The following is a 27,601-nucleotide window of genomic DNA, read 5'->3' on the forward strand; positions in this document are numbered from 1 at the left end:
CCCCCTGTGGAACGCCCTCCCACCAGATGTCAAAGAGAACAACAACTACCAGACTTTTAGAAGACATCTGAAGGCAGCCCTGTTTAGGGAAGCTTTTAATGTTTGATGTATCATAGTATTTTAATATTCTTTTGGAAGCCGCCCAGAGTGGCTGGGGAAACCCAGCCAGATGGGCGGGGTATAAATAATAAATTATTATTATTATTATTATTATTATTATTATTATTATTATTATTATGTCAATGACCAATAAAAGCAGTGCCACCTATGACTTGATCATGGATGGGGGAATTGACCTGGCATGAGTAACCCAGGTTTGGTTGGACACAGCAGCTTGCCCTGTTCTTGCCACTGCTTGTCCGGCAGGTTTCTCTTACGCACAGCAACTCAGGTCATGTGGGGTTGCAGTGATTTTTTTAGGAAGACTTTAGTTTTCACCAAGCGACCTATTAGGAGGACACAGTTTTCTGAGTGCATGTTCTGAAACTCTGGCAATAGGGGCAGTGCAGGATTCCTGTTGGTGTACCAGCCTCCCTGCTGCACCAAGGACTCCCTGCTTGAGATGCTTCAGGTTGTGCCAGATGTTCTCCTGGAAACACCTCATCTGGAGGTCCAAGGGAATTTTAACATGCATGCCGACACGATCTTACAAGGGACTGCTCAGACTTCGTGGAAAGCATGGCCTCCATGGGGCTGTCCCTGAATAAATCTGGCCTGTGTCATCGCTGTGGACATTGCTTAGATGTGCTGCTTCCCTCTATGGATGTGGGTGATCTGACAATTCGAATGCCCCAGCTCCCCTTCTTCATGGATCCCCCCAAAATGTTTGTGTTGACACCCTAAAATAGCCCATTTGAGGATTCCTAAAGACAAGCACAATCCTAACAAGGGGTGAGACTTGCAGTGAGGAGCACTGCTTGCTTTTTGTTTGTGATACAGAGCATGTACTTTATTTTTCTTACTAGCAAAACTACTTAGGATATGATGGGACAAAATTCAGAAACAAAGAAAACTTCTCATCCCAATGTATCTGAAAAGAAATATCAAAACTCAAAGTCTAGACCTCAGATGCTCAAACATGATCATTCATGGCACTGGGGAATGGACAAGACAGACTCTCAGCAGCATAGGGGCTATTTAACACACCATGAATTATCTGACCTTGCCTTTGATTCTGATATTGGGCTGGTTTTTCTCACAGGCAGTCTTTGGCTCAATCCCTAGAGCTTTGGTTAGAGTAAGGATAATTATACGAGAGGAAACGTCACCTTGGCAACACCATAGATATTCTATGTGGCTTGAGGCGCAGGTTCAGAGGTGAAGGAAAACATGTTTATGAGAATTCACAGAAGTAGCTCCCTGGTTTTGACATGGGTCAGTGTGGGAAAAAGTCAGCTTGGCCTTGAACTAACCATGTACCTTCATAAGCGCCAGGACCAAGATATTCCTTTAGGATGTAAGTGAACACACAGAAACACACAACATGGAGTAGCTACTTTGAGCTCATGAAACCAGGCCACAGTCCCTTCTGGGCAACCTTATGGGGGGGGGGGCATATGCCAATGGCGGGTATTGCTAGAGGCAAAAGTGGAAAGCACAATGAACCCCCCCCCTTTGACCTTTTTTTGCTGCAGCCTAGTTCCTGCATACATATGCACTCTGTCCTCTATCCAGACAAGCAAGGAGCAATATAGGCGTTCAAGGCACTACTTCAGTCATGCAAAAACACACAAGAATGTCACAAAGCAGGACCAGTAAGGGGCATGGCTAGGGAGGGGTATGTGGCCTACAGAGGACCAGATAGAGAGGCTTGCAGGACCACCTTTGGCCAGTGGTTCCACAGCCCTGCTTTCTCGAGTCAGAACATGGAACCATCAAGAATCAATATTGTCTGCTCTGACCAACAGGAGGTAATTGAGATCTCAAGCTGAGAAGGATCTCCCCCAACTTCTCTCCCATACCTGACCACCCCAATTACACCTCCATTTCTGGATGAACAGATTTCACTAGCAAATAACAAATGGGGGATGCAGGTACAGGTGTGACAGAATAATCTGCTGAGCTATGGATTACCAATACTTAACATAGAATATAAATGATGCAAATGCTCCTCAAAAGAGAAAAGAGATATTTTGTTATTGGGGGGGAAACACTGAATTTGGATCAAATTTGTTTATAAGAAACACACATTAGGAAAAAGGGAATCAGATATTTGATTAAAATAGATTAGGTGAGGAATTTATCTTTGCAGGACTGAAGGGGGTAAATGGAGTTGTTCTTTATATACACATTCCCAATTCTGCCCCAAATGGATATTCTCTGATGAACAAAGTAGATATGTTGAGATGGAAGTTAATATCCAAGGAAATTAAATTTTGGTTGTAGGTATATATGCTGCCAATGAAGACAAATCAGTATAAGGGACTTATGGATAGGTTGGCGGATTTTGCATCTGAAAATTGGTGCCTCATGGAAGACAGAAATGGAGTGGACTCTTCAGTGCAGGACAGAACTTCACATAAAAATATTAAAACATCCCAGGATAAACTAAGAAAGTTTTTTCTTTAAATGATGGACAATTTGGAACTTGTTGGCATCTGGAAATATAAAAATGAGGTTGTAAAGGGAATTACATATTTCTCTGAAAGACACAGATCTTTCTCAAGAAGAGATATGATTTGGTTGACGAAGATGCCGGGCACTGGGGTGCACAAATTTGACATATTATATGAGCCACTCTGAGTTAGGGACTCTGGTGCATTGAGCTGACAAGACCGTCAAAAAGGTGTTTACTGCAATTGCTATAGAGGGAAACAGGGCAGATGTGGTTCATCAACTTTGGAAGGTACAGGGAAGGTGTGAAAGAATCGGTGTGAAAGAATAATTGAAGTATCCCACACTCCAGAATATATATATACATATCTACCAAATATGTTTTATTCTGGGATATTATTTATTTATTTATTTATTTCACTGGATTCATATACCACTTGATTGTAATAAAATTAAAGTAGGTTTCAAAAGAATAAAATGGTGAAATTAATTAAGTTCAAGGGCAGATGAAAACAACACTGAAAAACAACATGTCAACATTCTGCATGTCTGGGTGGGCAATTGCATTAGAGAACCATCTGAATTGTCTCTTCACTGGGATCAATGTTTTCATAAGGCACCAAAAAGAGTGCAGTGAAGGCATCTACCTGATGTTTTGCTTGCTGTTTATTCCCTTGTGAGGTTCAGACTTCCTATTCTAATTTTTCACATTACCTGTTATTCTTATTTGAACTTCCTTCTCATTTGGATCACTCTGGATCCTGCATTCATCTTCCAAAACTTCCCACCTTAATCCCCAGAAGCCATTTCCTTGACTCATCCTCCTGACACCCCACTTAATATTTTGGTTAAATTGTGAAAACGGAGGGCATTTATTAAGCTTTTAAATAGTTAGAGCTTGTGGAAATTTCAGCAAGATGCAATCTGAGTTTAGGAATGATCATCTTTCATTCAGTACCGTTGGTTAATTGTTTTTATATGCCAATCAAATACAGTTTTCCATTTATAAATCGCTCCTTTATATTCATGAACACTTTCTGACATTTCAGTGATTGCCAAGTCCATATGGTTACATTACTTCTGTCCTTTTTTTCATTTTCTGTAAGTTTTATTAAGGTTTATAGAAGAAAATAAAAAACCTGATATATATTCCCATTTCTTTACCAAGCCAAGACTTTTATATAGATACAATAAAGACACAGAAAGGGAGAAGGAATAAAGAAGGAAAAAGAAAGAAATGTTTTAAAGAATAGAAAAGAAGTTTTAAAAGAAAGATCGATAAATAAGATTCAGAAAGAAAACTTCTGATTCATCATACTGAACTTCATCGCTTCATCATACTGAACTTCATCGCTTCATCATACAAAACAATATTTACTTCATCCAATTGACTATAAACCCCACAAAGCCATTTTTATAAACAAACATTATGTTCAATCCTCAAATCCAGGTGTCTTTTTTTCTCGTAAAATGTCTATGAGAAGTTACCAATCTTTAACCACTGTTAACATTAATTTTCCTTTGATTAAACATGTCAGTTTACCATCTCAGATAAGTCTGTTAGTTTTAATAGTCATTCTTCCATTGTTGGTAATGACGTGTCCTTCTATCTGTGTGCATATAAAAGTCTCACAGACACATATATTACAAGGTTGCATAGTCTTTTCGTAATTATATATCCATACATCCCAGCAGGAAGATTTCTGGTGTCATTATTTCTGTGCTTTCATCTAAATGAATATTTCCAATTTATTTTATTTTTGTCTGACTCTGGACAAGTATGTGAGCTTTATTACTACTATGCTGAACATAAAGGGTTAAAACTGAATACTTTAAGACTCAGGTACCATCTTTAGATGTTCTTGTCAGGTAATCTTTTGTATTCAGATCAGGCCTCAATACAATAATATAACATTTTGGCATGAAGATGCAGCCCAGAAGCCCAGCACTGGAGGCTAAGATAGAGAAAACCTGCACAGCTACCATGTACTTCCCCTTGGTGCTCAGGTAGGTGGGCACAAAGGACACCCAAACACTGCAGAAGACCAGCATGCTGAAGGTGATCAGCTTAGCTTCATTGAAGGCTCCAGGAAGCTTCCTGGCTAGGAAAGCCACCGTGAAGCAGATGGCAGACAGGAAGCCCATGTAGCCAAGGGAACCATAAAACATGGCAGCAGACCCTTCATTACATTGCAGGATGATCTGCCCAGGTTGGGAGCTCATGTCAGAGTCTGGGAATGGGGGAGAGGTTCCCAACCAGATAGCACAGATGATCACTTGGACACTGGAACAGGAAAGGACAATGGAGTTGGCCAGACTCTTCCCCAGCCATCTCCTCACCTTGTTCCCTGGCTTTGTGGCCAGAAAGGCCAGCACCACAGTGATTGTTTTGGCCAACACAGAAGAGACGGCAACTGAGAAAATGATGCTGAAGGCTGTTTGTTGGAGAAGGCAGGTCACTTTCCTTGGCCGGCCAATGAACAGGAAGGAGGACAAAAAGGAAAGCAGGAGGGAGATGAGGAGGATGAAAGAGAGGTCCCGGTTGTTGGCTTTGACTATTGGAGTTTCTAGGAATTTAAGGAAGATTCCTAGCACACAGCCTGTGGTGATGGAAAAGAAGAAGGCAAAGGAAGCCAGGAGGATCCCCAAAGATTCTTCATAGGCCAGGAAAGTGATAACTTTGGGAACACATTGAACTTGACCCTTGTTTGGATACTGATCTTCTGGACATTTGGTGCAGTGTTTTGCATCTGAGGGGGAGAAAAGGGGTGCCTTAGCATCATTTACATCCATTACTATCTTTGTTCTATTGCATTTTGAAAAAATATGCTGAAGTCAGGAGGCAAGAATGTGCAATAAGGAATGAACAACATTGGTTTCTTAATTGGCGTATTGTACCATTCCTATCCCCTCAGGTGACAGGGGTGGCACATAATTTTTTCCTCAAAATTTATTGCCAGAAATTTCTTGTGACGTAGATAAAGATGAAAGGCAGTGACTGTCCGCCAGAGATGCTTCTGGTGTCTTGATTGTACAGCTTTTGCAAATGCTGAATACACACCTCCTTACCTTGACCCTTGACATTTATGGTGTTTTATTTTGTGGGGCGTAACTGTTCTACTAAACAATTCAAAGTGTTGGTGCTGACCTTTAAAGCCCTAAATGGCCTCGGTCCAGTATACCTGAAGGAGCGTCTCCACCTCCATCGTTCTGCCCAGACACTGAGGTCCAGCGCCGAGGGCCTTCTGGTGGTTCCCTCGCTGCGAGAAGCCAAGTTACAGGGAACCGGGCAGAGGGCCTTCTCGGTAATGGCACCCGCCCTGTGGAACGCCCTCCCACCAGATGTCAAAGAGAAAAATAACTAACAAACTTTTAGAAGACATCTGAAGGCAGCCCTGTTTAGGGAAGCTTTTAATGTTTAATAGGTTGTTGTATTTTAGTGTTTTGTTGGAAGCTCCCCAGAGCGGCTGAGGAAACCCAGCCAGATGGGCGGGGTACAAATAATAAATTATTGTAGTTGTTGTTTTTGTTGTTGTTAGTATTATTATTATACTGCCCTGTTCCACCTGAAACAGATTCATTTAATATAAATTATATATCTGGCCACTGAATTTTAAAACAGGGGAATAGCCCACAGTTCGCTTCCTTGAGGCCATTTGTTTCAACCTACTTCCTGTAATTTATGAAGGTGATTAAAAATAGAGATGTCAAGAAATGATCCACATTCAAAAATATCTCTATCAGAAAATGCCTCTGAATTAATCGCTGACCTCTTTCTAGTTCTCCCTTGGAGTCACCCACCTTCCCAAGTGGAGATGGTCCCTTCCATACATGGAGCACAACCATAGCAGCAAACTGCCTCTCCTTCTTGAACTACCTTGGCGTATCCCGGGCGACAGCTTTCAGTGCACCTGGAGCGAGGCCTGGTCTAACCATAAAGAGAAGATGCTGCATCAAAGGGACAATAAAGGAAGTATTTGTGTCTACAGAGTTCACTTACAGAGTTTGGAAATGACCCTACAGGAACTCTTGTCCTTCTTCTCACATGCACTTTTTTCAGGGAAGCACTTTTGATGCAGAATGACATGGTAGGGAAACCTCCTGGCTGTGTTTGCTTGCTTGTTCCAAAATTATATACAGTGGTACCTCGGGTTACAGACGCTTCAAGTTACATACACTTCAGGTTACAGACTCCGCTAACCCAGACATAGTACCTCGGGTTAAGAACTTTGCTTCAGGATGAGAACAGAAATCACGCGGCAGCAGCAGCAGGAGGCCCCATTAGCTAAAGTGGTGCTTCAGGTTAAGAACAGTTGCAGGTTAGGTCCTTTAATTGAAGTATGGGATAGGTATAAAAACCTATTAGAACCTAAAGTACCACACTGGTTATCTCCGTTAGAAGTTATGAGCATAAAGAAAATTAATATGAGAGGCAATTGGATCACATATGGTCAATTGTTATTTAAAGAAGGGGGAAATGGAAAATGAAACCATATGAACAGGTTAAATAATATGTATATGATTGGTTGCATTATTTTCAGATAAATGAAATGTTTAGGAAAGATATTAAAGATGGCGGTTATGCCGACAAAGATTCAAAATTTCAGATTGAAATAATAAATAATGACCACAAAATTCTATCCAAAATGTACAAGTTGTTGTTAGAATGGAATCTGAAAGATGAGGAAGTCAAGTCGGTAATGATACATTGGGCCAGAGATGTTGGCTATAATATATACAATTTGAGGATTGGGAAAAATGATGGAAAGAAAATTTAAAATTTACAGCATGTATGACGTTAAAAGAGAATGTTATGAAAATGTTTTATAGATGGTATATAACACCGGTGAAATTAGCGAAAATGTATAAGGCATGTAATAAGTGTTGGAAATGTAAAGATAAAGAAGGTTCTTTTTATCATATGTGGTGGGAATGTAAGAAAGTGAAAGGCTTCTGGGAAAGGATATACAATGAGTTGAAGAAGATTTTAAAATATACATTTACAAAGAAACCTGAGGCCTTTCTGTTAGGAACACTAGGAAATGAGATAAAGAGAAAGGATTGTAAATTTTTCCAGTATGCAGTGACAGCAGAAAGGGTGCTGCTGGCTCAGAAATGGAAACAACAGGAAATACAGACGGTGGAAGAATGGAGAATGAAGTTGTTAGACTATGCTGAGGTGGACAAATTGACTGGGAAGATTAGATACTTAAGAGACCAAAAGTTCATCAAGGACTGGGGGAAATTTGAGGAATATCTGGAAAGCATAAGTGAGGGACAGATAACGCTAGAGGGGTTTTAAAAAGCACTGCGAAAAACTGAGAAGTATTGTCTAAAGGGAAAGGAAATGAAGGGTATAAACAATGACAATACAAACTAGGGAATGCACAATTAAAATAATGACTATGGATGATTTACGGAAAAGCTGAAGGAAGTCCAGAAAAGAAACATTTTGTGAAAAATTGGATGTGAAATTAGTATGTACGTTTTGTTTTGTTGTAAAATTAATAAAAGAAAATTATAAAAAAAGAACAGTTGCAGGTTAAGAACGGACCTCCGGAACGAATTAAGTACTTAACCCGAGGTACCACTGTATCTGACCTTCCTATCACAACCGCCAAGCGTCCCGATTTTCCAAGGACAGTGCCAAAATTACGAAAGTCTGATTTATCCTGGAATGTCCTAATTTCCCCTGCCAGTGCCACCGCTCCTGATCTCAGGGAAGAGGATGAGTCGGTGCTTATTCTGAGTGGCGGTGGCAGTGAGGGAGCATCCTGCTGCCTCTCTGTGGCCTTTCCATGGCTGCCTCTGCCAGCATCCTCCCTTTGGCAGCTCATAGTGGCTTCTGAAGAGCAGGCGAGGAAGAAAGGCTGCCACCACTGAGGCCCAGCCCTGTGTGATGCGCTGGCTCTTGCTGCAGGTAGAGGGTGGAGGTGCCCTGGGAAGGAAGGAAGTGGAAGTGGAGAGGAGCACAAATACTCATAATACTCATAATAATAATAATAATAATAATAATAATAATAATAATAATAATAATATATTTGTACCCCACCCATCTGTGGGCAGCTCCCAACAGAATATTAAAAACACAATAAAACATCAAACATTAAAAACTTTCCTAAACAGGGCTATCGTCAGATGTCTTCTAACAGTTAGATAGTTGTTTATTTCCTTGACATCTGATGGGGGGCATTCCACAGGGCAGGCGCCACTACCGAGAACATTCCCTGTAACCTCACTTCTCACAGGGAGGAAACCGCCAGAAGGCCCTTAGAGCTGGACCTTAGTGTCCGGGCTGAACGATGGGGGTGGAGATGCTCCTTCAGGTATACTGTGCTGAGGCCATTTAGGGCTTTAAAGGTCAGCACCAACACTTTTAATTGTGCTTGGTAACGTACTGGGAACCAATGTAGGTCTTTCAAGACCAGTGTTATATGGTCTCGGCGGCCACTCCCAGTCACCAGTCTAGCTGCCGCATCCTGGATTAGTTGTAGTTTCTGGGTCACCTTCAAAGCCCCACAAAGAGCGCATTGCAGTAGTCAAAAAGAAATGCCTTGTGGATCCATGTCTAATCTTGCCCCTTTCTAAAATGTATTTATTGGTGTGTGTGTGTGTTTCTTTTTGTAAATCTACCAAAGAGTAAAATAAACTAAAACATGGATTAAGGGGTTTTCTCATGACGGTGGAGGGTGTGTGCTGTGTCCTGTTGGGTGGAGACAAAGATAGGGCGGTTGAGAAGGGCCTGTTGGAGGGGAGTGAGACATGTCCCTATTTGCATCAAAGTAGAGAACAAAAGATACAAAAACAATATAGCAATCCAAGACTGCAATAACCAAACACACTTACGAAGAGCAGCAGCTAAATAAGCCATCACCTGAAGAAGTTGCCTTCTGAATTATTATTATTATTATTATTATTATTATTATTATTATTATTATTATCATCATCATTATACAAAAGAGTTCTGATTTGCTATATGAGGGGACCTGCAGGTTCCAACCACTGCTCTACCTATTCAAAAGGACTTACGCCCGGGTAAGTGTGCCCCGGGTTACGGTTGAACTTCCCTTGGAACTACTCGACAGGTTATTTGAGCTCAACACTTACCATGTGGCTTAAGTTGTCTCCTACCTTGTTACTACCCTTGGGCCACACAATGGCTTCTGAATTAATGGTGAACTTGAAATAAGTAGGTGTCTCTTTCTCTATATTCCCAACTTTCACTCTAAAAGAAGACTTATTAGGAAGCATGACCCAGTTCTCAATATCATAGTTGCCTGGCAGCTCCCCATTCTCGTCCAGTCTGAGGCTGCCCATGCAAGTGTTCAAAAACTGGATTTCTCTTAAGGAAGGATGAAGCTGAAATGGCAGGAAAAACACCAGCATTAAGGAAATAGAAAACCGTGTTGAATATCTCAGCCCTGTAGACTGTCATACACGAAGGCTGCATCATAATAATAAAAATCTTATTATTTATCCCACCTGACTGGGATGCCCTAGCCACTATGGGGAGCTTCCAACATATATAAAAACATAATAAAAATTACATGTTAAATTTCGCTATACAGAACTGCCTTCAGATGTCTTCTAAAGGTTATATGGTTACTCATTTCCTTGGCATCTGACAGGAGGGCATTCCACAGAGTGGGTGCCACTACCAAGAAGGCCCTCTGCCTGGTTCCCTGCAGCTTCACTTCTCACAGTGAGAAGGCCCTTGGTGCTGCATCTCACAGTGGGAGTGGAGATGCTCCTTCAGGTATACTAGGCTGAGGCCACTTACAACTTGCATCTCTCTCAGGGCACCAGAGCGCAAGAACTAGATGGTAGGGGAGTGTTCTGTCATAACCAGAATAGGCGGAAAGGTTTACCTCCACCACAAGTGTCACTATTTAGATTTTCGTCCAAAATGGGCAAAACAAAAAAAGAATATCTGACTACCAAATTTGATTCCAGAGATGGGAAAATGGATTGCAGTGGGAAAGAAAGGAAACAGCAAAGGAAAGGAAATACCTGCCCTGTAAAACTGGCTAAAATTTATAAACTAAAATCGAATCTGTGTTGGAGATGTAAGGTATCAGAGGGATCCTTGTATCATGTATGGTGGGGATGTGATAAAAAAAATGGGGAAATATACACGAGGAACTGGAAAAAAAATGTTTAAAACAACACTTGGTAAGAAGCCGGAAACATTCCTTTTAGGAATTATAACAAATGACATCCCAAAAGACATGAAGTGAATCCTTTTTATATGCAACAGCTGCCGCAAGGTTATGGGTTGCAAAAAATTGGAAATCAGAAGAAGTACCAACATTGAAAGATTGGCAATATAATTTTTTTGAAATGATGGCAACAATTAGAATGCAATCTAATCAAAATCTCAAACCAGAATGGAAATGTCTAGAAGAAAACATGACCAAAAGATGCTCCAACAAGAACTTATTGATATGTATAGACTGATTTCACAAAGTCAAGTTAAGCTAAGCAGATACATAAGATTGAATGCTTAATTATTAAGATACAGAATTACAATCTCAATAATAAAGTTACAAAATAATAACAAGGAAGTCACGCACGGGTGGAGGGAAGACATAGGGCAAGAAATAAGAAATGGATAAATGTTGGTACATAATGAAATGTGAAAATGTGAATTTACGAATATAATGTATATGTATCAATATGTAAAGGTTTCATATATGTATTGCAACATTAATAATAAATAAATTAAGTGGGGGAGGAAATACCTGCCATGGCTGTAGCCTTTGACGTTCCAACCTGTCTCCTCCACTTGCCATCAGCATGACCTTAGATCTGGATGAATATGCAGCATTCAAAGCATGAGCCACAGCTTCGACACTGAAGTAAGTGATGTAGCTGTCTTGAGACAGGACTCTCTGCAGCTCCTCTTCAGGCACCATCTCCAGTTTCTCATTCTCTGTGCATCTTGTCCGACCTTTTACAGCCAACAAATGCTTTGAATAGAAACAATGAAATGCTTCACTCATAAACTTTTTAAGAAGGACAGAACCTGGGTTATAGAATTGATATTCTTTCTTTATTGGGGGCTTCATGACAAAGGCAAAAGAGCCATGGATGTACTGCAAGTAATCAGGGGGAAAAGCAAAATTCAAATTAATGTCCTGAAAATTTGTTGAGATCCAGACTTTTGCCCCAATTTGTTCCTCCATTTTTCTTTGTAGTATCATGATGGTTACCCATGCCAAGTGAGTGTTTTCATAGTAAACAAATACATTGACTTGTCTCCATTTGGCAAAGGGTTCACTCTGGATGAGCTTTTCTCCTGTATACTTTTCTGGTAGTCTTTTTAACAAGGCAATGCAAATTTCATGGCTGATCAGCAGAGGAGTCAAGGCACTCAAGAACCTTTCACCGTTGTCATTGTCTGAAACAAAGAGGCCAATCCACGTCCATCCGAAATAGAGGAGGAACTTGACAATCCCCCAGCACTGAGTTTCTTCTCTGGGGAGTATCTGTTGGGAAACTGCCAGGGAGATAGTGTCCATCATGAGCCCCCAAGCCGGAGTTCTGGACGATCCATCGGCCTCCCGTAGACAGGCAGATCCAGCAGTTAGCGACACGAAGCCTCTGGAAATTCCTAGCCACATTCCAGGGCTGGGTGTACACTGTTTATCAGCAGAAACACAGCCAAAAGCTTGCACCGCAGAAGAGCATATTTTACAGACTTTATTTAGCGTATAACAGAACAAAAGAAAACACGTCCATTCTGTCAGCGTGTCTGAGCCGACTGAGAAAATGAAAGGAATATCAGAACAAAAACATCCTGTGATCAGGACATGCGCAGACTCTGTGACTCACAAAAGCCTGCTCCCTTTTAAGGTGGAACGGAAATATCCTAACATCCTCCCCCTTTCCGTGTAACCTGTTGTACCTGTGGTTCACCCAATTGCAACCTTTGTACATAAACCTTATGTTGTTCTCTGTTAACAACCTTAGACAACAGATCAGCAGGAATTTCATTTCCTGCCATGTAGGACACCTGAATCAGTCCTTTCTGGATACACTCTCTTGCACGATGTAACTTAATCTGCAAGTACTTGGTTCTCTGCTTGCAACTCTCGGAGTTCAGCAAAGCCAAACACGATCTATTGTCTTGATACACTTGTATAGGACATTTCACAGACACTCTGATGTCCTTAAACAGTTGCATCAACCATTCACAATCCATGAGTGAAAATGACAGAGCATTGAGTTCTGCTTCACAGGAACTTAGGCTCACTGTTGTTTGCTTCTTGCACAACCAGTCAAACAGGCAGTGGTTGTACATGTAGCACACACCAGAAGTGCTTGTACCATCCGTGGTGTCACTTCCAAAACTTGCATCTGCAAAGATTTCAAGACCTCCAGTCTTCTGACTGGTGAACCTCAGCCTGTAGTGCATAGTCCCTTTCAAATAGCGGGCTATGCGCTTCAGAGCTTTCCAATCCTGAACCGTAGGATTGTTAGCATGTCTGCTAAGCAGATTACAGCTTACAGCTATGTCAGGTCTTGAACATCTGGCAATGAAATTCAGCTTGCCTAGAATGCATCTGTACAGCGTTGTGTCTGAAAACGCTTCAGCAGTACTGTCTACCTGGTAACCTGTCACCATCGGTGTGTCTGCTGGGTTTGCATCAACCAAATTCAACCTGGTTAACACATCAGCAATTTTCTGTGTTTGGTGTACCAGAAAATTACCTGCTTGGTCCTTCTCCACCTGCAGAGAAAGATAGTTGGATACCTCACCAAGATCCTTCATGTCAAAGTGCTCCTTCAGCTGAGCTAGGGTGCTTTGGTAGAAAGCCTGATTCTTCCAAAACATCAGAAGATCATCAACAAAACATAAACAATACAGTTTGTTTTGCCCCTCCTCCTTGACAAACACACATGGATCAGCTTTGCCCTGGTGAAAACCTATAGAAAGCAATGTCTCAGTGAGTTTTGTGTTCCAACACCTGGCACTCTGCTTGAGACCATATAAGGATTTCCGCAGTTTACAGACCATACCCTTCTGTATCTCCATCCCATCAGGTGGAAGCATGAACAGCTCCTCCCCCAAAATCCCGTACAAAAAAGCTGTATTAATGTCATGGTGGGAAACATGCAGTTTCTCCTCCGCAGCGACCTTGAGCATCAGCCGAATGCTCTCATATTTGACTGTGGGTGAGTAGGTCTCGTGGTAATCCTGTCCTGGTACCTGTGAAAAACCTCTGGCAACCAATCTGGCTTTGTGTCTGACTACCTTGCCATTCTGGTCTGTCTTGGCCTTGAAGACCCATTTGCTGCCAACCAGTCTCATTCCTGGGACTACCGGTACCAATTCCCAAGTTTGGTTCCTGTTCAAGGAATCAACTTCAGCCTTCATGGCATTAAGCCAAGGCTCAGCATCTTTAGAGGTTAACTCCTGAACCTCTTTGAAGCTTGAAGGTTCCCATACCTTCTCTGAGCTACTAAGAACAGCAGTTGCTGTCTTAGCAAACTCATCAGCATACCTCTTTGGAGGTCTGCCTTTGGTCGCCCTTTCAGATCTGCGTACTAGACGCAAGTCTTCTGGACTCATCTCCTCTTTCTTAGGAGAAAAGTGACCAATGGTGAACAGTGGTTCTTCCAGTTCATTGTCAGACGCATCAGATGGTCTGACTGAGGCCTTTGCGCTCTGGTAGTCTGCTGTGTCGTCACTGTCACTGACACCAGCAGCAGCAGCAGCGCCGCCCACTGAACTGGAATCCGAACTCTGATCATCATCATCATCATCATCCTCATCATCCTCATCATCATCCTCATCATCATCAGCAGCAGCTTTCTGATCTTTAGCTGCTTGCTTGACATCACCTTCATCCTCCTCTGGGTAACTCTGGAAAATTCCCACATTTTCCCCCCACTTAGGATTGTACTCAACACTCCTTGTGAACTTAATGGACTTAGAGTCAGTCATCCATACCCTGTATGCACCTTTTTCGTACCCCATGAACAAACCATGTGCCCCACGCTTCCCAAGCTTGTTGGTTTGTTGTGTGCGTACCCACATGTCCGAACCAAAAATTCTCATGTGTTTGGTGTTGGGTTTCTTGCCAAACATCTTCTCATAGGGGGTACAACCAATGGGTGATGACAATCTGCGATTAAAGGAATAAACCAAATTCCCCAAAGCCTCCCCCCAAAACTTATCAGGGAGATTGGCATCATGCAACAAGGTTTTGATTCCTTGCAGCAATGTTTGATTTGCTCTCTCCGCAAGACCATTCATCCATGGCGATCTGGGCGTTGACATGTCATGCTGGATTCCCTTCTCAGTCAGGAAAGCTTCAAACTGCTGAGAAGTAAACTCCCCGCCCCGATCAGTAAAAAAACAAGAAATACGTTTACTGTGCACATTCTCCAACCAAGCACAGAATTCCTTAAACTTTGGAAACGCTTGCGATTTCTGTTCGAGCAAATACACATGAATGTACCTAGAAAAAGAATCAATCAGAATCATGAAGTACCTTGCTCCTCCTATAGAGGGCGCTAGTGGCCCTACCAGGTCTGCATGCACTAGCTGGTAGGGTTTGGAAGCCTGCCTGCTAGACTCCTTGCCTTTTGGAGCAACCTTCACCTTGTTCTCTGCACAAGATACACATTTCATGTGAAATTTACAAGGTTTGATGTTCAAACCTTCAACCACCTCTGGCATCTTGGCCAGTGCCTTCCAAGAGAGGTGACAAAACCTTCGATGCGCATCATGAATGCAACCTGCATGAAGAACATTGTTAGTTTGTGCAACACAACAAGAATCAGCATTAGATTCAACAGCAGTGTCCTCATAAGTTATATGGAACAAACCATCCATAAACTTTGCATGCAAATAGTCCTCTTTGCCTTTACTGATGACACAGACGCTCCTCTTGAAGGAAATCTGAAAACCACGTCCAGTAAGCTGTGGGACGCTCAACAAGTTGCTCGCCGCTCCTGGAACAAAAAGTACACCGCTGATGGTTGTGTGCAAACTTGCAAGTTTCACAGTCCCTTCTCCTGCAATTTGCAACGTCCTTCCATCAGCCAGGTGGATCTCACCTTCCTGGGGCTTGAAGGAGATAAAGAGATGCCTGTCCTTCGAAACGTGGCGATTCGCACCTGAATCCACAATAAATCTGCCTTTGGCTGTTGGAGCAGTCCTTACAGCAAGCAAACCCTTGTTCTCCAGCGGTTTGGGCTTTTGCAGCTTGCCCCCCTGCTGCTCCTGGCCAGCAGACGTGCCTTTAGCCTTTGGTAAAGCTGTGCCAGCAAACATCGCTTTGTTTTTCCCTGGCGCCGCAGGCTTTCCACCCCCCTTCTGCTTCGGGCCACCTGCAGGCTTTTTCCTCTGTTTATTTCCAGTCTTTGGACAAAACCTCTGAGTATGACCTTGGTTCCCACAGTTCCAGCACTTCACAGCTGCCAACGCTTTGGCCCCCCTGGAGGCTGGAATGCTGTCCCACTTTGCTCCCCCTGAAGTGCACAAGCCGACTCAGCTGCATTCCTTCTATCATATTCATTTTGCAAAGTTGCCAAGACCTTTGTAGCAGTGAGGTCTTGCGCAGGGAGGGTCGCCAGCTGACTTGCCACGGCATGATAGCTTTCATCCAGGGAGTCCAGGATGAGAATAGCAAACAGTGACTCAGGCATATTGAAACCTCTCTGAGCCAACTCCTGTCTGAGATGCTGCAACTGCAAAACGTGGGCTCTAAGATCTTCCCCTGGCTCCAAACGCTTCCTGTGCAGCTTCCTGAAATAAAGCAACACAGACCCAGCCTCTCGTCGGAGATGACAGGCTTTAAGCCCATCCCACATCTCACGGGCAGTTGCCTTGCCAGCCAAGGTGATTAACTCTTCAGGAGCTACTGAGAGCAAAATTATCCCCATGGCTTTCGAATCCTGTGCTTTCCACTCATCTGTCACAGGGGCTGGGGGGTTCTCAGAAACAGTATTCCACACTCCAAGCCTTCTCATCTGGCCCTCACAGTACCTTGCCCAGGTCTGATAGTTGTGGCCATTCAGCTTTAGTGGACACGGAGCAGTTTCTGAGGTCTGTAAGAGATCCATCTCAGCTTTTTACTTGAGCCGTGAGCCCTATGCCTTCAAAGACCCCTTATCTTGGCAGCTCATTAATCACGAAGCCTTTCTGGCTCGGCTCCCAGGCCAATTAATCTGCCGGAGATCAAAGAGGTAAAACAGAAAAGCCAAACGCCTCCCTCATTTCTTTCGCTTTTCCCACCTTCATACCTCTCAAACGCAGTCTGTTGCAGCTCTACTCTCCTGTAGGTGCCGTGAATCTGGGCCCGAAACCTTGTTGTTGGGAAACTGCCAGGGAGATAGTGTCCATCATGAGCCCCCAAGCCGGAGTTCTGGACGATCCATCGGCCTCCCGTAGACAGGCAGATCCAGCAGTTAGCGACACGAAGCCTCTGGAAATTCCTAGCCACATTCCAGGGCTGGGTGTACACTGTTTATCAGCAGAAACACAGCCAAAAGCTTGCACCGCAGAAGAGCATATTTTACAGACTTTATTTAGCGTATAACAGAACAAAAGAAAACACGTCCATTCTGTCAGCGTGTCTGAGCCGACTGAGAAAATGAAAGGAATATCAGAACAAAAACATCCTGTGATCAGGACATGCGCAGACTCTGTGACTCACAAAAGCCTGCTCCCTTTTAAGGTGGAACGGAAATATCCTAACAGTATCTGGTAGAGAAACGGGAACTCTCTTTTATCGTCAAGAAGTTGAGTAACCAAGCCAAAACTGATCTAGTGAGGAAAGGAAGAGATTGGTGTTTTATATTGCTTCCAGGATAATGAACAGATATTTAGTAACCTGACATTATTATTATCATTGTAATACACAATTTGTCCTGGTTGGTCTGGCTGGAGTTGTAGGCTGAAAGATTTGGACGTGCAAAATAACAAAAGCATTCTGGGAAATGACACCTGACCCGACCAGAGACGAATGGTTGGTGAAGATGATGGACTATGCCGAAATGGTGAAAATGACAGGAAAATCAGAAACCAGGAAGATAGAAACTTTAATAAGGAATGGGGGGATAGAAGTTACTTAAGAGAATACTGTAAACAACTAAAAACTTTGACAGGATTGTAGTGCACAGTGGTACCTCCATGAAAACCATGGAGAGGTAGAGGAAAGTCTAAGGATTCAGGGAATCCTAAATGTTGATGATTATGATTAATGTTTGAATTCAAATGCCTAGTGTAAAACTGAATTTAAAAAGGGAGCTGGGCATGTTTAGCCTGGAGAAGAGGAGGTTAAGGGGTGATATGATAGCCATGTTCAAATATATAAAAGGATGTCACATAGAGGAGGGAGAAAGGTTGTTTTCTGCTGCTCCAGAGAAGCGGACATGGAGCAATGGATCCAAACTACAAGAAAGAAGATTCCACCTAAACATTAGGAAGAACTTCCTGACAGTAAGAGCTGTTCGACAGTGGAATTTGCTGCCAAGGAGTGTGGTGGAGTCTCCTACTTTGGAGGTCTTTAAGCAGAGGCTTGACAACCATATGTCAGGAGTGCTCTGATGGTTTTTCCTGCTTGGCAGGGGGTTGGACTCGATGGCCCTTGTGGTCTCTTCCAACTCTATGATTCTATGATTCTATGAAATTATATTAAAAAAAAGAAAGATCTGGAGGGCACCTGCCTTTCACTCCCTTTAAGGAGTCTCAAAGCAGCTAACATTCTCCTTTCCCTTTCTCCCCCACAACAAACACTCTGTGAGGTGAGTGGGGCTGAGAGACTTCAAAGAAGTGTGACTGGCCCAAGGTCACCCAGCAGCTGCATGTGGAAGAGCAGAGACTTGAACCCTGTTCACCAGATTACAAGACTACTGCTCTTAACCACTACACCACACTGGCTCTCACCAGGTGGGTGAAGGTTGAAAGTAAGATCCCTGGATCCAGTCATGCTATTGTTTAGTTGTTTAGTCATGTCCGACTCTTCATGACCCCATGGACCAGAGCACGCCAGGCCCTCCTGTCTTCCACTGCTTCCCGCAGTTTGGTCAAACTCATGCTGGTAGCTTCGAGAACACTGTCCAACCATCTTGTCCTCTGTCGTCCCCTTCTCCTTCTGCCCTCCATCTTTCCCAACATCAGGGTCTTTTCCAGGGAGTCTTCTCTTCTCATGAGGTGGCCAAAGTATTGGAGCCTCAGCTTCAGGATCTGTCCTTCCAGTGAGCACTCAGGGCTGATTTCCTTAAGAATGGATAGGTTTGATCTTCTTGCAGTCGTCCTATGCTATATAGCCAAGGCTCTCCCCCCCCCCCCCGCCAGAACTCATCAGAGCTCAGCTCCAGCACCTCTCAGGTGGGTGCCATTGCCATTCTAAGAAAACAAGGGAGAAGTTAATGGTGAGCTCCAACACCTCTTTTCTAGAAAAATAGCACTGGCTATAGCTAAGCATTATCTAATTGGGGGGGTTCTGTCTCGACTTCACTGGAAAGAAAGTGGAATTTTCTGCAGTTGAACTTCTCTGCCCCTCCAGGCCCCACCCTTCATACCTGTGGGATTTTGTAGACGCCTGACAAGGCTGAAATCTGTTTTGAGTTTACAGAATTGCCCCCTTCAAGAACAGCCAAAAGGTTATTCTGTCTTCCACAGTGGTAGTTGGGAATATTGCTTTCCCCGCCTGAGACCAGGTCTAGCAAGGCATCAGAAGTGATCCTGGCATCAAAATAGTTATCATAGAGGTTGTAGCCCAGGGTGATGTTGGGTAAGAGCCTGGGATCACTGTTGATCTCCTGAATGGTGAACAGGAAGGACAAGATGTGCCAGTAGAACTTTGGCGTTGCTCTGTAATAAAAAGATACGTTAAAAAGTGTAAAGCTGCTATTCGCCAGTACATGAAAACAAAATGTCACATCTTTTGTTTTATCAATCTAAGGGCTTTTCTGGGCAATATATAACTCTGAACAATGTGGGCACAAAAATGCGCCTTTGAGTGCTCAGTTTGTGTTCTAGAAAGGGAATAAGGATGCAATCCCAAACCCACTTGCCTGGCAGGAAACCCTGTTCAATCATTCAGACTTATTTCTCATGGATTGATTGCACTGTAAGTCAGTAAATATCACTTTCAGCCCAGCAAATTGTGAGCGGTTGAGTCCTTTGGTTTAAAAATAAAAAGATATCACGAGGCCAGAAGGACTACATTTGCTCTCACTTTGAGTCTCCTTTGTGCAAGTGAAGTCAACAGTCAGCAGAAAGTTGGCTGATACTCAGACCCAAATATATTCACCAGATGCATTGCACTTGCCTAAGCATGCAATGGGGGGGGGGGGATGTTCTCTCAAACTGACATTGCACCCAGCTATAATGGAGAGATCGGTAGAAGGAGAAAACTTTGTGCAACACACATAGATAAGCTATGGAACTCACACCAACCTGGATGGCCTTAAAAGAGAATTAGACAAATTCACGGAGCTCTTCTGCTCAAATCCTGCTTTCTGGTTGCTCCCATCTGGTTGGCCATTGTGAAGAGTTTGGATTTGATATCTCGCTTTATCACTACCCTAAGGAGTCTCAAAGCGGCTAACAGTCTCCTTTCCCTTCCTCCCCCACAACAAACACTCTGTGAGGTGAGTGGGGCTGAGAGACATCAGAGAAGCGTGACTAGCCCAAGGTCACCCAGCAGCTGCATGTGGAGGAGCGGGGAAGCGAACCCGGTTCACCAGATTACGAGTCCACCACTCTTAACCACTACACCACACTGGTGAGAGCAGGATACTGGAATATATTGAATATATGGGCTCCCGTTGGCTGATCCAGGACTATTTCAGACTGAGGAACATTTTTTTAAAAAAAATAAAAAATCACATCCCCTCCCACATTATCAGCACAAAATACTTTGTAACTAACACATCAATGAGCACTGGCTGAACTCTCACACTCCCTTCCCCTCTCTCCAAATGTTCAGTTGTACAATGCATGCAGATCTTCTTGCTATAGAATACATATAATCCACACACACATACCTTCCAACATTTCTCCAATGAAAATAGGGACGACCATTATTAGTAGTATTATTAGTATTATTAGTATTAGTTTTAGTATCATTATATTTATAAAATGACTGGGTTGCCCCAGCTACTCCGGGCAGCTTTCAACCTATATAAAAACACGGCAAAAGTTTTTAAACTTCCCTATACAGGGCTGCCTTCAGATGTCTTCTAAAGGTTGTATAGTTACTTATCTCCTTGGCTCGGGGTCGGATAATTCCATACTCTCTAGCATTTCTCTGATGAAAATTGGGACATCCTAAGGAAAAGTGGGACACTCCTGGGTCAAAACAGAAACTGAGACGTCTTGTGTAAATCCAGGACTTTCCCTGGAAAACAGAGACACTCGGATGGTCTGCACTCATTCAACCACACTTGCAACCTTTGTATTACGTAGTAATGCTGGTGATCATGGAGAAAGCTGAAATAGGGACTGTTTCCCTTGTAAATAGGAACACCTGGAGCAGAGCGTGCAGAAACAAAGACACCCACCTGCACCTACTAACTTACCTCCTAACCTTCATTAATGGGGGTTGGGAAAAGTTGTATGGGTTTAGAATAATTTTATTTGGAGATGTGTTTCCACTGATGAGGAAGTCTCCAGGGCGGTAGTAACTGTTTACATCAGTTTGATCCCTGATCAGATTCAAGGGGCATTTTGTCTTCAGGTGCCCACAGATTCCACGAGGCATTAGCAGCAAAAGTAGAAGCAGAACCTCCAGAGAGATCATTCTGCCTTCTGCACCTTTCTTGTAAGTGCTCCTCTCTCCTCCTCAGCTAACTGGTTAGAAGCCAAAAGCTATTGGAAGACCAAAGCTGCAGTGGCAATAAATTTATGCAAGCCTTCCCCACCCACTCACCCTTTTCCCTGCTCTAAATCTTGACTCAGTCTGATGCAAGAGATATTCCGGGTTCCAACTTTTTCCCTCCCAAGGCGCAGTGCAAAAATTAACCTCAGGCTGCCTTTGATCCTAATGTGTAGGAGACCTCCAGCAATGTCTCCCAAGCTTCAGAAATAGTAATTATAAAGGCAATAATTATAATTATTATTAATTGTAATAATTATAAAGGCAAGGCAACTCGTCCCTTCAATATCCTGGAGGCAGGTGTAGAGCTGGAGAAAAAAATGTATTTGTGAGAAATTGCAGATGTGGCGTCAAAGTACGATGTGAGTCGGAGTGAGGGGGGAGTTTGGCCTGAACTTTGCTGAGAGAAAACTGACAGCCCTGGTTGCAAAAGAGCAACAGCCCCCTTCTAGTGTTATTCCACAGCAATTGAGAGTTCAGGAGCCTCTGATCCTAGGATTCTTTTTCAAAACCATCTAGGTTGGTAAAAGGTAAAAGGACCCCTGACCATTAGGTCCAGTCATGACCGACTCTGGGGTTGCGGCGCTCATCTCGCTTTATTGGCCGAGGGAACCGGCATACAGCTTCCGGCATACAGCTAAGCCGTTTCTGGCGAACCAGAGCAGCACACTGAAATGCCATTTACCTTCCCGCCGGAGTGCTACCTATTTATCTACTTGCACTTTGATGTGCTTTCGAACTGCTAGGTTGGCAGGAGCAGGGACTGAGCAATGGGAGCTCACCCCGTTGTGGGGATTCGAACCGCTGACCTTCTGATTGGCAAGCACAAGGCTCAGTGGTTTAGACCACAGCGCCACCAGCGTCCCATTGTATAGGAACATACAATCAGGGGGGGAAAGCAGGGATTCAGACACAATATATGGCAAGCAAAGTACCATGAATGTATTTGTCACAGTGTACCCACTATTACAAGGCATGCAGTACATGCAAGTGGTACTCCAGAATAATCAAAATAAATACAACATTACAATAAATGTAACGGGAGCTCACCCCGTCGTGGGGATTCGAACCGCCGACCTTCTGATCGACAAGTCCTAGGCTCTGTGGTTTAACCCACAATGCCACCCGCGTCCCATCTAAATTGGTAGCCATCACCATAAAAGTGATTCATCTTCTCAACACACTCACACCACATGGGCTGAACACATCTTTTGACGGGATGTTTATTGTAGTACCTCTTTAAGAAACACTCGGTGTAATAATAATAATAGTAATAATAATTTTATTATTTATACCCCACCCATCGGGATGGGTTTCCCAAGCCACTCTGGGTGGCATTTAAAAACATAGCAAAACATCATTTATTTATTTTTTAAAAAAGCTTTCAGCAAGTAGAACTAATGAAGGAACCTTTACAGTCTCTACACCAAAGGGGGGCAATTTGAATTATATATATATATTATTTTTTTATTGGTTTTACAAAAAAAATTTGTAGACAAAACAAACAAATAAAGAAACAAACATGTATAATTTCATATCCTTTTTTTTCATAAACCTTACTTTGTCGACTCCCCCAAACCTCCCCTTTCTACATCTCAATTCTCAAAATTATTTCAGCAAATCCTAACGCTTAATTTTATCAGATTTATCCCTTATTCTTTTCTTTTACTTAATCTTTTACAGCTGTCAACCCCTTTTTTCCCCCTAGAACCTCGACATTTTAACTTTCATTCATATTACAATGTTTCTTAAGATAAATTTTAAATTTCTTCCAGTCTTCTTCCGCCGTCTCTTTCCCCTGGTCACGGATTCTGCCAGTCATTTCGGCCAAGGCAATTTGAATTATATGGGAGGCAATTCGAGAATGAGTTAGACCAAGTTAATGGCCTTTTAGGCTTCCTCCACATGAATAGGAGTTCACTTTTTGAATAATAACATTTATATGTCACAGGGTGGGGCACCAGGATTTTAGAGATGCTTAGCTGGGGCATGGCCAAAAAAAAGGTTGGGAACAACTGCTCTACTCACAAATGTCCACTAGTGGGCTTCCTCTATGCTCTGCTAGTTAACCTTGTTAACTTCACAGGGAGAGTCAGCCTGCTTATGGTCTGGAAACGTTTACACTATATCAGTGTTTCCCAACCAGTGTTCTGCGGCACACTAGTGTGCCGCGAGACGTTGCCTGGTGTGCCGTGGGAGGGAGGCGGGCGAGTCGGGTGGCGAGAGGCGGGGCGGCGGCAGCGAGGAGAGGCCGCCCAGCGCGGGGCTCTCGCCGTCTGCCTACCTGGCTGTAATGTGCCCCACATAGGCACACGCGGGGCGGCGAGCGAGCTCCCTCCCACATCCCATCGCCGCTCGCTTCGGCCGGCCTACTGGGCTGTCGCAGGCGGAAGGCCTGCGCATGCGCGAGGTTTTCGCGCCTTCGGGATTGCCTTCACGCCTTCCTCCTCCCGGGTCCTTGAGAGCGCGGGAAGCGGCAGCGCGAGACCGGCGTTGAGCCTGGTAGGTATTGCGCTTGCCAAGGCAGTCATTTGGGAAATGAAAACTTGCAAAGCAAGCAACCAGTTCAATCTGAAGTACGTGTATGCTTAATATCCTGTATCTGAAACCTGTTCTGCCCCCTCCCCCACACTTGGTGCCATTTTCATCTACACATGCAGCAGAGTAAGTTGATCCAGAATAGTACCAATTCAGATGGCAGATGGGAGAAGGACAGTGCTGAATGCTTTCCCATGTAGAACAGTCCCTGCAAATAAAAACCTAGCATATTTGGAAGAGGGATGCTAGCCTAACCATTACCTTCTATGCTGTTACTATTTTTTTATTTTATTTTTACATAAGTAAAAAGTGACCTTTCCCCATCTGGCATGGTGGTGTGCCTCGAGATTTTTTTCATGAAACAAGTGTGCCTTTGCCCAAAAAAGGTTGGGAAACACTGCTCTATATTGCTTGGCTTGGGTTGCTACCATTTTCTTTTACATCGTCAGCTGAAGGAGTTTCTCTTCGAAACTTGGATCACCGGGTTCTAGTCATATTTGCTACAGCTGCTCTGCCACTTCCAATAATTCCTTGCATCAGAGATAATGAAAACATATCATTTATTGTAATGTTGTACTTATTTTGATTATTCTGGAGTATCACTTGCATGTACTGCAAGCCTTGTAATAGTGGGTACACTGTGACAAATACATTCATGGTACATTGCTTGCCATATATTGTGTCTGAATCCCTGCTTTTTTTCTATTTGTATGTTCCTATACAATGAGACGCTGGTGGCGCTGTGGTCTAAACCACTGAGCCTTGGGCTTGCCAATCAGAAGGTCAGTGGTTTGAATCCCTGCAACGGGGTGAGCTCCCGTTGCTCGGTCCCTGCTCCTGCCAACCTAGCAGTTTGAAAGCATGTCAAAGTGCAAGTAGATAAATAGGTAGAGCTCCAGTGGGAAGGTAAACGGAGTTTCTGTGCCCTGCTCTGGTTTCGCCAGAAGAGGCTTAGTCATGCTGGCCACATGACCTGGAAGCTGTATGCCGGCTCCCTCGGCCAGTAAAGCGAGATGAGCGCCGCAACCCCAGAGTCATCCGCAACTGGACCTAACGTTCAGGGATCCCTTTACCTTTACCTATACAATGGAAAACTTCCCTAAACAGGGCTGCCTTCAGATGTCTTCTAAAAGTCAGATAATTGTTTATTTCGTTGACATCTAATGACATTCCACAGGGAGGGCGCCACTGCCTGGTTCCCTGTAACCTTATTTCTCGCGGTGAGGGAACCACCAGAAGGCCCTTGAAGCTGGAGCTCAGTGTCCTCTTTCAAAGAGAAGGTAAAAAGTCCAGCTGGGCTCCATGGGCCTCATAAATAGCTTTGTGTGTCCTGACTTGTGGGGACATCTTCAGGATAGGAAAACCCTCAGGAGTAAACCCTACACAAATCCAGAGTCCCTAAGACGGATGGATGGTGCCTTGTACGCCTCCTTCCGGCAACTCCTGCAGCCAAGCTGGAACCAATCACATTGCTCTGCTTTCCTTTGGACCACATAAGTGAAGCCAAGAGGGAGGTCTTGTCATCTGGACAGCCTAGGACCTCCGTACCCATTTCTCAAGCTTGTGACCCAGGGAGGTCACTTGGGTGCTGCTAACACAGTGGTTTGACTTCACCCCTGGAGGTGCCCTTTTTTGTCCCACTGCTCTTCCAAACATTCTGATTTCTTTCATTCCATGGAATGTTGTGAACCCCTAGGATGGGGTGTGTGGAGAGTGGAATCTGCGCCCCTCCTGCACACAGCTTAGCTCTGGTCTTGTAATAGAGTTTCTGCAGATTCACCAAGTTCCCTCTGCATCTTCCATTCCCAGTTGCAAGGATGGTTTTTCTCAGCATTCTTCAGCCATGAATCACAAGACCAGGATGGCCTCTTCTGGCTGTGGTGATAAACCATGAGCTGGGCATCCACATGTACTACGGCAGTGAACTGGAGCAGTTGTTGGCTGGGCTCCCATACTGCACTGTACAGACCATGCGTGGAGTGAGAGGAGGAACCTGGAAAGGAAAAAAGGAAGGGAAGGGCTAAGGGGTCAAAACTAGCCTAGGAATTCTCCTATACAGTGGTGCCCCGCAAGACGAACGCCTCGCAAGACGGAAAACCCGCTAGACGAAAGGGTTTTCCGTTTTGGAGGTGCTTCGCAAAATGAATTTCCTATGGGCTTGCTTCGCAAGACGACAATGCCTTGCGAGTTCCTGCGGGGTTTTTTTCCTTCCCCCCCCCTTTTTCTAAGCTGCTAAGCCACTAATCAGCTGATCCAATCAGCAGATAAGCCGCTAAAAGCCGCTAATAGCACTAATAGCGCTAATCCGCTAATCCGTCAATGGGCTTGCTTTGCAAGACGAAAAAACCGCTAGACAAAGAGAATCACAGAACGGATTCTTTTCGTCTTGCGAGGCACCACTGTATAATATCCCCCTGTACTTCCATGGGAGGTGAGTCTTTTGCTCTAATGTCAGCTAAAATCACACTCAGCATCCCCTACTGAATTCTTAAGGGTGGGAAAAAAACATCTGGAATGCCCCAAGCCCCCAAACTCTGACCATCTAACCTACATAGTTGGGGAACTTTCTAGTGATAACTTTGTGCTCCTTGCATGATCAGTAGCTCCTGGCTGGATCTAGACACATAAAAAAATCATTTCAAGAAAACACGTAAACCTCATATTGGGAAATTGTGTTGCCAAAACGGCCATCAGGTGTCACAGTTTGCAGCAACTGGGTTCAGAAGCTAACTGGAGAGGAAGAGTGTGGCCATTGTGGCTATTGGCCATTAATCACTTTAAAGTCCACCCCATCCCTTGAGAAAATGTGACCAGCCCCTTTTGAACCCTCTGCCCTGCTTGTGAGCTTCCCAGAGCACCAATGGGAGACACAGGCTGCAAGACAAGACGGGCCTTTCTTCTAATCCAGCTGCAGGGCTCTTCAAAGGTTCTTGCGAACAAAGTTCAGGCCAAACTCCCCCTTCCCCTCACCTGGACACATGTCAAACTTTCGAGATGCAGATCACAAACATGTTTTTCTCCGGCTCTGCTCTATTCCATTAAGTCATGCAAACACCCTAGGAAGTTGCGAATTGAAAACTTCTTCTGCTATTAATTATCAAAATCATAGTGATTAAGTCTTCTGAAAGATATTTCTGGAGACTGCCAAAACATCAGAATCAACAACAGGATGCCGTTCTTAATTGCACAGTGCCGCGTGGGGTAGTCTTTGCAGAGAATATCTCCTGTGTCAGAGACAGACTTTGTCAAGATTTATAACAGATGAAATGCTGGATAGGGAGTGGATACGTCTGCATAGTGTTTAATAGCTCTGAAGTCATAGCTGAACACCTCGATCAGGAAAGCCATTGCAGCTTTGGTCTTGCAAGAATTTTTGGCTTCTTTGGTTTAGCTGGCTCTGGAGGTGACAAGAGAAGTGTAGAGGGCAGAGCCAGAATGAGATTCCTCCTAGTTCCATTGCTATTCCAACTGCTAATGATGCCCCATTCAGTCTTTGGGAACCTGAAGGCAATATGTCCCTTGAATCTGATCAGGGAACCAACTGATGCACGCAATTACTACCGGCCTGGTGATTTCATCATTAGTGGGATCATATCTCCAAATATTATTATGGATCAACTTCCATACAACTTTTCCAAGACCCCGGTAGTCAAGTTTGGGGGGTGAGTAAT

The 27,601-nt window shown here is 43.8% G+C and overlaps 1 protein-coding gene across 1 annotated transcript; it reads right to left on the minus strand.

Moving 5' to 3' along the window:
- Positions 1 to 4,392: 4,392 nt before the first annotated feature.
- On the minus strand, positions 4,393 to 27,278 carry LOC310699292 (vomeronasal type-2 receptor 26-like; the record flags this gene model as incomplete). Its single annotated transcript, XM_083486939.1, has 8 exons — positions 4,393 to 5,303; positions 6,355 to 6,481; positions 9,685 to 9,912; positions 11,295 to 11,522; positions 11,766 to 12,041; positions 19,093 to 19,384; positions 25,847 to 25,923; positions 27,219 to 27,278. The coding sequence occupies 8 exons, from the start codon at positions 27,276 to 27,278 to the stop codon at positions 4,393 to 4,395; spliced, it is 2,199 nt and encodes a 732-aa protein (XP_083343065.1).
- Positions 27,279 to 27,601: the final 323 nt, after the last annotated feature.

This window comes from Podarcis liolepis (genome assembly GCF_965112155.1).
Source record: "Podarcis liolepis genome assembly, chromosome: 2".
NCBI classification, from domain to species: domain Eukaryota; kingdom Metazoa; phylum Chordata; class Lepidosauria; order Squamata; family Lacertidae; genus Podarcis; species Podarcis liolepis.